Source organism: Scomber japonicus, chromosome 6, assembly GCF_027409825.1.
Source record: "Scomber japonicus isolate fScoJap1 chromosome 6, fScoJap1.pri, whole genome shotgun sequence".
Taxonomy (NCBI): Eukaryota; Metazoa; Chordata; class Actinopteri; order Scombriformes; family Scombridae; genus Scomber; species Scomber japonicus.
The window spans coordinates 24,524,793-24,538,224 of record NC_070583.1 but is presented as its reverse complement, the minus strand read 5'-3'; the positions used below and the strand labels follow the sequence as shown (position 1 = coordinate 24,538,224).

At 39.6% G+C, this 13,432-nt stretch overlaps 1 protein-coding gene across 1 annotated transcript in view; it reads left to right on the top strand.

Moving 5' to 3' along the window:
* The window catches only part of igsf9ba (immunoglobulin superfamily, member 9Ba), a 61,311-nt gene that overhangs the window by 26,214 nt on the left and 21,665 nt on the right, over window positions 1-13,432 (top strand). The window contains exons 3-5 of the mRNA XM_053320950.1: window positions 449-595; window positions 7,317-7,468; window positions 10,707-10,824. Of these exons, the coding sequence (XP_053176925.1) occupies window positions 449-595; window positions 7,317-7,468; window positions 10,707-10,824 (417 nt within the window). The remainder of the gene's footprint in view (window positions 1-448; window positions 596-7,316; window positions 7,469-10,706; window positions 10,825-13,432) is intronic.

The window sequence follows — 13,432 nt, the reverse complement described above, 5'->3', positions numbered from 1 at the left end:
ATTTGTATATTTTACTTGATCCTGATAACATAGAGTACATGCATGAAGATTGATATGTTTTATTTGTCTTAAATAATATCTTAAAAGACAAATTAAAGCATTACTGTATCTTAACATATAGCTCCTACATGAAACTTTTATGACCTGTGGGATACCATCAGTACAAAAGGCCAGACCAGCATACCATAAATCTGTTTCATACTTCAAGGAAAAAAGCTCGGGGGCCACTTCCCTGAAGTGAAGCACTTAAACCCCAACTGTGATGATGGATCTTTGTGGCGACCAACAAGCACCACCAAGTTCCTTAGTGTGAGATTGTGTATACATTTAAATGCAGAATTCGACCGGTGCTGAAAAAAAGCACATGCATGTGATTAGAAAGAAAGAAAAAGACAAATTCACATTGTTGTTATGATTAATCCAAGTGTTGTTCTTCATCTGTCTCCAGGTAGAGCCTCTCTGCATGGGAAGGCCTCCCTGCAGATCGACCCAGTGCGCTCTGAGGACCAGGGCTGGTATGAGTGTAGGGTCCTGATGCTGGAGCAACAGTACGACACCTTCCACAATGGCAGCTGGGTGCACCTCACAGTCAATGGTGAGTCATCTCTGCATAGTCTATGCTCTCCTCTGGGAACATGTGTTTGTGGATGTGAATGCAAAATATGCAATATCCGTATGTAATAAACTAATCTTTATTTAAACCTATAGAGAAATTTTGGACACACATGGCTGCATCATTTTAAAGTCAAAAGTAAAACCACAGTGACTGGAGGGCAATCAACACACATCAGCATACATCCAGAGGTATTTAAGTTATAGCTATGACCAAAACTAAAGCAACGTCTTCATGCGTTTACAGTGCACATTGTCATATATCCTACAGTTATGTACAACATCTTTAGGTGTGTTTTTAATGATCTTGTTTCCTGGCTTGTATCTTTGTTTGCAGTTATAACCTTAATTTGATTATTTTTTGCTGGTGTCATTAAACAACAGTATGATATATTGTATCGTATGCTAAGAGTAATAATTAAGAGTCCCTGCTCCAATTGGACTTATTGCTTTATGATTTCCTAACTTTTCACAAGGCCAATTTGAGTGAGTGGCAATTAAGCGTTGATTTAGCTAATTCCTGCTGCTCCTTTTCGAAAGGCCTCGAGTAAAAAAGGGATGAGGGGCTGGTTAGAAGAGAATTGATTGTGGCCTGTTTAAGGCAGTCCTGGCAGGGATCGTTTGTGATAGTCTGAGAGCTATCAAAGTGATGACCAGGCGGAAAGAAAATCTGCACCTTTGCATTTCCCAGGAATACCCCAGTGGCTTAGATAGTCCTATGTGAAGCATGTCTTCACATTGTTGCAGAGAACCAGAAGCTAAAGAGACAATGATGTATTTTTTTAAGCCCTGTATCTGTTTCACATGAAGAATGCTTTTTTTTAGACAGATATTGTATGAAGCTGCTTCATATGTTTCTGAGTAAAATCTTGCATTTTGCAGATGCATGATGCAGTAAAGTACCTGCAGCGAATTCATGTGGTACAGTATGTCTCTCTCTGAGTTGGCTTTCCCGCAACTGTATAATATGAGTATAGGAATATTTCCGAAAAAAACAAAAAAAAAAAACAGTTCAGGCCAAAAGTGGTGATTTTCTCTGCTGAAGCTTCACTAACTCTAGGTCTCTAACTTCAGAAAGCTGTAATCCTCTGTGTTGTTAGAGAGAGACTTTGCGAGCGAAGTACTGTCAAGCTCATTCACATGTATATTTTTGGTCTGCGAACTTATGAGCGCTGTGTGAAACTCATGCATATTCGATTTGATCATGCATATGTTTTACAATGGATGTGATTATGGTATTTGAATAATGATTACGACGTGCGGTATTCGAAATACTGTGTAAAGAACCATTTATTAAGTCCATTGCACAGCATAATCACTTTGGAATAAAAAATGCTGATCTGTATAAAAGGTTATTATCAATGCAGAACATAATGTTTTCTTTTGTGTGTGTTTGTGTGTTGAGATGTGCTAGCACACCACACGCTGCAAATTACTTTTTGCACAGTGTTCTGTCTATGGCGCATTACATCAACATTGACATGAGAGCATCTCATTGTGTCTGTTTGTATGCGCCTAAATGAGATGTCTGCTGTTTGAAGCTGAAGTTGATGAGTGAATAGGTCATACTCTGCTGCTGAGCGTCACCTGCACACTCTCGTGATGTTTGGTGTTTGTGAACGTCTGTGGGTGCATGCGTGTGTGTGTGTGTATATATGAATGTCTTGTTGTGTAGACGTACTGCATCTGTGGAGCTTGCCTCATCAGTATTCACTCTTAACTTCAACTGCTCCCCCTCTCTTCTGCTACTCTTCTCTCCTGTCAGGCCTTTCAACAGAAACAGAGTTCTTTGGGCTGTAGCAGAACTAATAATATCCCTGAATGTCATACATATGGTTGGCATATTAAATCATGACATTTTACACGACCTCATGTATGTAATGTGTCTCCCAATCGAGATGTAGCGGGAAAAAAACACTCATATACCTGAGGTGAACATGTTAAACTGGTACAAATATTTAGTTTCCCTGGGGCTGATATTTGAAATCAAATACAGACATTTATGGAAATATCAATAGCTGCAGTTGTTTCCAAGTCTAGACATCTAACAACAGAATTCATATGAAGACTTTATGCTACTGTTGTCCTCTAAATGGGTGTCTGTAAGGGAAGCAGGTGCCATTTTCGTCTGGCCTCCACACAGACACTAAGGGCACCCATTTCCTTTGGCCGTTTTTTCTCTCCTTTGGTATTTGCATACACTCTTCCTTTGAGTTCCTGTTTGCTGGCCTTCACTTCCTGCCAAGCTGACAGGGAATTCATGCCCACTCAGTGGCAGGTGTCAGATGGCAAGGCCTTGTGCCCGAAAAAGACACTAAGGCCACTCTCTGCCCTCCCTCTCCTCTCCTCTCCTCTCCTCTCCTCTCCTCTTTTTCTCTAGACTTGTCTCCCTTGTGCTTCCCTTCTTTTTACTCTTCAAGCATCAGAGAGCTTTTCAGAGATTGAAAAATACACCAGTGCTCCAACGATTTCACATTATTTAAAGTCAAGCATTTATACTGAACATAAAAAAACAGGCACTGCCACTTTGTCAACGGGTTAGTGATTTGCTGGCATTTTGGTCCCATTTGGTTTCCCCAATTGAGACCCAAATGTCAACTCATTTGTCCATCAGCTCCAAGCAGTATACTATTCCCTATGTGTATCTGCTGTTGTCTATCACTAACGGTCTCAGTATGACAACAAGTTTAGCAAATACGAACAATCATCACATTTCAAGCCATTTAAAGCCATTAAAGTAATAAAACAGTTTAAAATGTATATGTATTTGTGTAATTTTGAGATCACATTACACAATATCAGACCAAGCATGACACGTATGGGGTGTTGTAAATTAAAATTGTGAGGTGTTTTTATTTGCATTCTCTCACTTAGTTTAACATCTTTGACAATAGTGCTGTTAACTCAAAGGAGAACAAAGCGCTCTTTTGTGCACTAACCTGTAAACATGGATGAAGCAGCAGTGATGTCAGAGTGCACTGGCACACCCTGAAAGAAGCTGCTCCATCACTGCAGCAAGGAGAGAAGTTAAACCAGTAGAGGTCAGAAAAAAGATTTTCAGGGCATACATTTTAACTTCATCTGTGGGTGCAACATAACCCTCCCCACCCTATTGCAGCGTCTAAAATCATAGCAAGCTTTGGCTCCAGGGTCCAACGCTTAGTCTGCTATGTCTATTGGCCAGATCACTGTAAGAATATATGACTCTATGATCACCTGAATCACTCTTAATTCCAAAAAATTATAATCCGATTTCTGTGTAGATTGAAACAATTTGAGTAAATTGATGTACAGTAAGAGGATAGAGGAAAGTCTCAATGAGTGCCTCTTTCTTCTTTCTGTAACAGTTTACACTGAAACGTTTGAGGCTCATGAGGTGAAATCAATGATAAATGTGTACTCTATGTAGCCGCATTCTCTCAGGAACAGAGACAAGAAAAGAGAGACCAAGCGAGGGAATAAAATGATGAAGACACACTCTTGAGTAAGTGATCAAATAACAGTGAATGTAAGCCTTCAAAGAGCAGGCCCGAATCTTAGGATCCAGGCCATCTGCTGATGTGGTGTGTGGTCTACAGAGAAGAACAGAAGGAGTGCAGGATATTCAAGCATCTTTAATGTATATAATTGATGAAAAGCTGCAGTAAGTAGGGCGAGAGTTTTATGCTCAGTTTACTTTTTTTGTAGAGCAACTCCCATGCTTCCCAGTCATGGTGACACTTCCTCTGTTGATGAGCTGTACCTGACGGTGTGAAAAGAAATCCCAGGTTGACCAATGTACCCGCTGCTGTCACCGCCATGTGTGCCACCTATTTCCTGTCAACTGATGCTCATTCCCTTGAGAGAAATCTGAATTGGGATTGAAATGAATATGTAAGAGGAGGATGCAGGTATAAGCAGCACAAGATCAATGGATAAATAATTAGGATGGGCCAAATTTCCCAATAAGAATGAATGAAGTATATCTTGAGGTAAAAGCTCATTGCAAAGCTTGCAAACAAGGTGGCCTCTTAATAACGAATAACTACAGCAAAAAAATGTAGTCGTTGATCCATCAGCTACACAAGGTTCAACAGCAGCAAAAGATGTATAAACCAGTCATGTATTGTAGTAGAATTTCTATTAATCTATCATATGTAATATATGAGAGTTAGGGAGTGAGAGGGCAGTATGGACAGGCAGATGTCTAAATGTGCTAATTGGGCAATTTGTTTACTCCATGCCAGGTGCTCATGTGCAGTCTGAAGTATGGCAACACTCCCAACGGCAAGCAGTGACCCACTTGTGTAGCAGCGCCATCCTCTCTTTAACTCAACACAGTGCCACCATTTATAATCAAAATATTATGTTGAAATGCTGAAAGCAGCTGGCGGAGTAAAACTACAGTTTATTGGCCTGCAGTACAGTAGGGGGTGAAGAGCTCCCTTGTGGCTGTTTAGTGAAGCTAAAAAAAAGTCAGGTGGAAAAGCGGTGATGTCGCTAAGTAGCTAAGTTAGGCTAAATGGCAGCGTGCAGGGGAGAAACCTCGTCTCTTTCTGATGTCCAGCTGGTCCAGAAAACTGTGGTAGCCACAACCCCAATCTGAGCAATTGACTCTCTAATTCAGTACCAGGGATGGGCCAGACTAACAACTGGTGTGACATTACCAGTGGTAGAATGTAACTTAGTACATTTACTCAAGTACTGTGCTTATGTACAATTTTAAGGCACTTCAACTCTACTGTGTGTCAGGGGAAATATTGTACTTTCTACTTTAATTCATTTATCTTACAACTTTAGTAACAAGTTACTTTTTAGATTTTTAATAAAATAACATAATGATGAGTTCATAAATTACACTGCATTATTAAAGACTAGGTCCCAGGCATCTTGGCTTCTGGCTCCTTATCAGGCTTTAGGTGTAACAGAATACATTTAACGGCATCACATAATGAGAAATGAAAAAAATGATGTAATCAGATTACAGATACATTTAGTGAATATGGGGATTATTAGCAGGATTACAATTTTAAAATACATACACACATACATAAAGAACAATATACTAGGATGCACTCTAAAAGTCCAAAACATAAGCAAACGAGGAACGAGAAGGCAAAATAGAGTAACTCACTGAACCATGATGGTGTGAGTAAAGAATGATCCCACATGGCACGCGCAGGTGCACACAGTGGGCGCACATACCCACACAGTGAACGTATGTTAGGAGAGCAGACAGGGACGGTTGTTACGCACTGTGGCAGTCTCCAAGACTCGTACAAATAAGTTAAAAGAGAGCTTGACTATATGACAGCTTGTAGCGTGCATAATGGCTCCCCACTGATATGACTGTATGTGCGTAACATACCCAGAGCTGTCACTGTTGCCAAGCACTTTCAGTACTGAATGAGTTAGAGAAAACTCAGCTGTATCATGACGATAGACCTGAATAAAATGACACTGTGAAGCCCATGATGCTGCTGCTCATACTGTATGTCTATGTGTATGTCACTGCCATTCTTTTGAGAACAGCTGTGGAGGAGGACAGAGCTCTCGCACAGTGGGCACGAACACCCGGCAGGGGGTCTTTCCCTGCTGCGGCATATGTCTGTATGATAGCTTCACACAGCCAGTGGGCCAAGTGCTGTTTCGTCAGAGGCTTTCCCCTCAGAATGTTCTCTGCGATGCACATTATGTGTTGTGCACATTCATAGGTTGTTAGTGTCATAGTTTTTCTGGAAAAATACACTTAGGGGAGGACATATTATTTCCCCATGTTCTTTTTAAAGGTTACAGAAAAGTCATCTTATTGATTTTTCTTCTCTGGTCTTTTTCTGCATACGTGGTATTGGGGTTGTCCAAAAGTTACAGAGAGTAATCAAGTTGAATTATTTTAATATTGTGATACTTGGATTAGGGTACTGACTACATTTTTAAACATAATTACTAATTGTATCTTCCAACTCTGTCCCTTACAAAAAATCAGTGTGTAGTTATATCTCTCTGTCATGTTTCAGATGCCAGAGTTCCACCAAAGACACATTTCCCCTCTAAATATTCCCTCACATGGTTTCAAATGAATAACTTTTTTGAGGCCCAAAGAAGTAAATTTCTCAAAAATGTAAAGTTTAAAGAAACATTTTGAAATATTAATCCAAACATATGTAGCAGAACTATGTTTTTCTTTTTTACCTTTTCAACACAGAAGCGCTGATAAACCCACAGTACACTACCTGCCCAGCATCAAACAACAATAACAACAAAGTTAGCAAGTACAGTAACCGATGAACACAGTGTAGCTTTTAGGAGCAAAGAGCCAGATACTCTTCTTTGGAGTTGGATATTGGACAGATGGCCAGAGGCATGACTCCAAATGCATGCTAGATGTGTAAATAAACAACAGTTTGCTGACACGCTAACATGTGCCATATCAACTTAATAGGTGATGATGTGTCAATGTTGTATTTAAAGCTTGTAGCGCTGCCACCAAGCAGCCAAAAAAAATCAATTTCATACTGTTTCAATCATTTCTGCTTCAGTCTTTGAACCCATTACAGCAACAGAAAGAACAAAACGACAGGCAAATGGATTCCAAAAATCCTCCATGGGAAGGCACTAGATTTCCTAGATTGAGGAAAGAATCTGAAAACCTGGCACTGAAGACAGTACCAAACAGGACATTTTTATGCAGTGTAACGACTTCTGTTGTCTCTCTCTCTCCACAGCTCCACCTACATTTACATCGACGCCACCGCAATATGTGGAGGCGAAGGAAGGGGGAAGCACGATGCTTAGCTGCTCTGCCCAGGGAAATCCTAAACCAATGATCAGCTGGCTGAGGGAGGGGGAGGAGCTTGCAACCAACGCAAAATATTCGGTAAGACCAACAGGGTAATGGCTATAAGTCAGATTTATCATTGTGTACAAATATAGAAGCAGGGTTTGTGCACAGATGGTGTCATCCACTGAGTCCATCTGTACTGAAAGCATGTTTATGGACTTTATCTCACTCAGGCTAATATCAGTTTATTCTGTTGTTGTGCTGCAGGGAAAATCATATTTTATTGTAATAAAACTTCTGTACAGGCTTTAGTATTTTTAGTAGATAATATTTCACAGCCCAAAAAGACAATAAAACATTCAGTAGTGGTGTAGTATTGAGGTAAGAATATGAGAAGAATAATGGGAGTATATTTTACATTTTAAACATATTGTAACACAAATCCTCAAATTGACTCCCATGTTTCTAAGATTTTTTACAAGTTGCAGACATTTGATTGATTAGATAAGACCACAATCTGAGATCAGCCCTGCATGTCTGTCAGCTAGTAAAAATAAAAATACACCCTGAATCACTTTAACAATATTAAAAACTACTGCCGGCAGCATGTCATGCATTTCTGAGCTCTCTTTGTAGTCTGGTGATGCATGATTTTTATTCATGTGGATAAACTCCCAAATGCAAGACAGTATGATGTCATGACAAGATATTTTTGGAACAGCCTCGGTGTGGTTTGATAGCAGCAAAAAAAAAAAAGTCTCAGTTACATAAACCATCAACAAAAAACAGCAGGTTTGTAGTGTTAGTCACACCGAATCAAAAGGCATTTAACACACCGCTCTGCTATAGATGAATCAGACACACCAAAGGTTTTAACAAACCGTGATGTACTGCAGCCACAGGATGTTGCATCTTCAGTAAAAGGTGCAAATGTGACTTTTTCCTCAAGTAGAAAAACTCTTGCTCTTGCACTTTCACTATACTATCGCAAGTGCTCTTTCCACCTACGTCCTGTCCTCTGGGGATAGTAAGGAGTCTAACTTAAGGAGGTGTTAGAAATAGATGAGGCAGGTTAAGTAGGTTGACTAAAAAGTAAATCATAAAGCTTACTCCTGGAATGCTTTGAACATAACAGGTTGATGATTAAATATAACAAGCACAAGAACATTTAATTGCATTATTAATACCTCCTGTTGTTGTTTTTTGGATCTTTTTGAAAGGTGGTTGCCTCCTTCCTTTTCTGTATACCTTCACATTCTCATATGTCACTGATATTGCAGTCTGCTGCAGGCGCTATCAACTCTTTAGAGCTGCCTGCATGATATAGTGCACAGGAAGTGACAGGAGTATCCAGCAGTGTGCTCTCTTTAATTTCCCCCTTTTTCACTGCTCCGCCATCTCTCTCTCCAGTCGCCTCTTTTGAACATCGTCCCCTCAGTAAATGATTTGACAACATTCTGATGCATTATTAATATACTTCTTCTACATCAATATTACATTAGCCTTAATATGAATGTTACACTAAAAATGAAAATCACTACTGAGAGCAGTATTTATCAGCTTTCCTTTTCCATTTGCCTGTTCTGAGTGTACGGTATATGTCGAAGCAAAATCCTCGAACTTGGGAAGGCTCCTTCTTGTGGTGAGAAGAAAGTGTGTGTGTGTGTGTGTGTGTGTGTGTGTGTGTGTGTGTGTGTGTGTGTGTGTGTGTGTGTGTGTGTGTGTCAGAGCGAGCATGAGGGTATATTTGCTCACCCACATGCTCAGTTCCTTGGAGACGTCATGGAGAAAGCCAGGAATGTGACAGACAGGGTTAGAAAGGAGGAGGAATCCTCATCATCCTCTCTTTACTTTACTTTATTACTTTATTTGCACGTGAAAAAAAAAGAAAACCAAGATACTAAAGAAACAGGTTGTACAGGAGGGAGCAGAAGCCGAGGTGGAAATAGGAGGGTCTTCAACATAAAAGTTCTCAAAACACAAGCAGGAAAGCAACATCAACTGTCAACAACCCACTTCTGCTTCAGATCCAAATATCGGTCTCTCTGGATGTGTCAAAGTTTGAGATCATGCCTTTACTTCATCTACTGCTTTTTCTTTCCTATGACCCTTTTCTTCCTCAACTACTGCTGACATCCTCCTCCCTCCTCCTCCTCCTCCTTCTCTTTAATCTTCTCTCCCTCAGCTTGGATTGAGTACAGCTATGGCTCAGGAAGTATTGGAATGGACTGATGGCCATTACATATTATCAGATCCTGTTAAGGTTACTGTCTTGGAAGTCTGCTACAATCACAGCTTCATGTGCTGTCTGTAGGATTGTAATGATTTGATCCAACAGATTTGATTTTGATAGTTTTAGAAGGAGATTTAGTACAACATAAAATCCTACAATGTAATTAACTTCAGTGCAACAGCTCTACAGACTGTGGATTGTAGAAGATTGAAGTCGAAGTAACAAAGCTGATCAAGTCTGATGTTTATTTTTGAGGTGTAAATGAGCCTCAAAGGACGGCAGATCAGTGTAAGGTGCTGTTTCTTGCAGGAGGCTGAAAACATGCCATATCAGCCAAACAGTCGTCAGTTCAAGTGTGTATTTAACATAAAGACAATTTTAATCAATTTTAATCTCTTCTCACTTTTGAAAATCAATACAAATGGCTTCCCAAGCCTCAAATTGATGCATCACAAGTCTTTGGTGTTTGGTTTACACTCATTGCTCTCACACATTGCTGCAGTGATGCACAAAGTGTTAACCTTGTGATAGACACATCTGAGTGATGGTGATACAGTTTGCCAACAGGCTGACAAAAAGACAAATGTTACTCTGGGTTTATCTACTCATAGCATCTCTTGGCTAAAACATTTGAAAGAAGGATGAATTGGAATAATTCTGCAGGCGTAGCAGATTCCCCCCCTCAGCTGCATGAATGGACAGACTACAGCTGTGTGTGACTTGAATGGACAGAGCCTTGCAACGTGTTGCATAATTTATGAGGGTATTTCTATTAGGTCTGGTTAATGTGTTTCTTCACCACTTATTGGTTCTCATCAGTGCCAGAGCTCAGGGACACGCAACAACACATAGTTAGACGTTTCCAAGGTTACAACATGCAGGAATCAGACCTGGAGTTAATTAAAGCATGACACATTCATGGTTTTTAAGTGTTTTATGTGTTTTCTTTTGAGTAGATTCTCAAAGTTACTTACTTCAAGGGCGGGGGAATTTCACACCATACCATTCAAAAGTTTGGACACACTTTTGACTGGTACTGTAATATCGTTCAGAAGATTTCACTGTGTTGTATCTCTCTTTCTCTTGCACATGTAACCGCAGGTACATGATGGCAGTCTCAGCATCCTAGGCATCACTCGAGATGACAGAGGGGCGTACACATGCAGAGCCTACAGTGACCAGGGAGAAGTGCTCCACACTACCCGTCTGTTGGTCCAAGGTATTGTAAGCATGAATTAGGCACTCTGCAGGATGGCCACTACAAAATGGTTTATTAGTTTAGTAACTGTTTTTGATTTGTACATTTCCAGATCTGTATTTTTAATCTGGGGCTCTACAGGAATATCTTTGCATGAGGTACATTTCAAAGAACTGTTCCTTTAGCTCATACTAACACTTTATGCAGCCCCTCAGTTCAGCCTCTGTCTCAAACAGGCCGTTTTAGTTCCTGTCTCTTTAAGGCTCTCTTCCTGATGAGCTGACTATGTTTTGATTTGCCAGCTCTTGGAAGCTGTAATGAGAAACTTCCGCTGGTTATGGGGGCTATGTCAACAAACAATGTCAAACTAGGATTTCACTACGTTTTCTTGTTCTTTACTCGAAATGTCAGTTCCTCAAATACATCCATATATGTTTGTACCGAAATCCAATATGAAATATAACAGTGGACAATGCAAACAACATATGAAAAAAACCCTTAGCAACAATATTAGCATCAAAGGCAACAGAACAGATGGCTGTTTATGGGCATGTGTGAGGAGCTGATTTGCAGGGAACATTGCTATGTTAACCTCAAATTTTGGAACTTTGACCATATTTAGTATAGCATAGATATCTAACATCATAACAGTATATACATAACAGAAAATCCCAAAAAGCATAACATGTCCCCTTTAAGTTTCATTATTTATACTTAGGCATTTCTCTGAATCTCTGGTGTACTATATACGGTAACACACCTTCTGGGTCTCTATCAGTCAGTAACTTAGTCTAGGGCCTCTGCGTGCATGTGTGCATGTCTTTTGTGCACAGCCTGTACAACAGAATCTGTCTGCAAGAACGTCACTGTCTGTCTCTGGTCCATTAACTAGGTGCTCTGCTAGACACAGATCAGATAGGTAGTTGTGATACCAGCCTCCAGTGGCCTCAGTCTCCTGATACTGCAGAGCTGGGGGGAGTCAACAGTGTGTATTTAAAACACAAGTGAGCAACTTGCTTTTATGGGAGAGTTAGCATAAGGTTTATTTTAATGCCTGACTTCTGCAGGTGCAAACAGAGGAGTGGAAGTGCTCTTCTCTGCTTTCCACATACTGTATAGTAAATATGCGCGCACGCACGCACACACACACACACACACACACACACACACACACACACACACACACACACACACACACACACACACACACACACACACACACACACACTACAAACACACATTAAATAATCATTTTGTTGAAACCTGGTGAATAGAGTAACCAGTGGTGCATGTGATGCAACTGCATTAAGGCTTCAGGTCTCCAGTGGGCCCAGTAATACTATGATGCGTGTTCTTTCAACCACAACACACTGCAGCAGTGGTTGCATTACATCAGTGCAGAATGATCTACTACACAGAGGAACATCTCACAATGAAGAGCAGGTTATTACAAAAACTACTTTTTTAAATTGTTGAGACTCATGTTATCATTATTCACCGTTCACTGTGAGATGGAATACATTTGTCTGTCAGAGATTTTGCTATACAGTTTACCATTCTAGGTATGACTTTAACATTTCTGGGTGGGTTATATACTGCTGGCATAGTGGATATATCTGATATTATCGGCTGATTTTAGCTTATCATAGATATGTCGGTAAGATATGTTTGGGGTCATTTAGAAATAGTGTTGTCATCACATACAGTAGTGTTCAAAGGTTTTAGGCACCTCAGATGCTTATCTTATCTGTCACACAGTACCATTAGGGAGGCCTCTGATGGGTCCCAAATTAATACCGCAGCCTGATAATAACCACAAACATAAAGTGGTGATCTACTCGACTCTATGGTTGGTGTATGTGATTGGGTTACTGTAGTAATGTGGTACACACAGCAGCTCTCGTGTGGTCACACCAAATATTTAAGTTTTCTCTGTTTAATGCACTTTGTATGAAGTTAATTGATTAATGCAAACTATTTTTGATAGCGTCCTCACTTTTTTTTCAAAATATTTGTACTGTAAAGTGTCCCACTCTGTACACATAGAGGTCAAAATACTTAAATAACCAATTTTAAGAAAAACTATATCAAAATTTTTTTATGTTTATGTTGTTTATTTTTATGGTTAGAAAATGACTATTGGCTGATAAATATTTAGCACTTTTTTTTTAATTCTCAGGAAAAAAAAGCCAGTTTGGCATACAATTGGCATATAATTGTCATCTAATGTTATATCATTTTTATAATCAATACATTGTCAGTTATTCAATTAGCCAAACACAGATGTCTTTTTATTTGATCCATTAACATTTTTCATGATATAGCAATAGTGCAATATAAAATTCCATATACCACTCTAGGCTACAGGTGCTATTTTAGTGCTATGGTAATTTTCATACCAATTAAAGGAACCCTTAATAATATAATGTTAGCCATTACAACATCATCACAGGCTGCTACCTCAAATTACCATAGTTGTTTAATGATATTGGCATATTAGATCAGAATAATGTGCCGAGGATGTGTGATAAAAGAGGAGGTCTGATGGCAAATATATTACAGCACTGACTGCACATGCACACAGACGACATCACACTGCACCTTATAAAAACTTTTAAACATTTGAGTA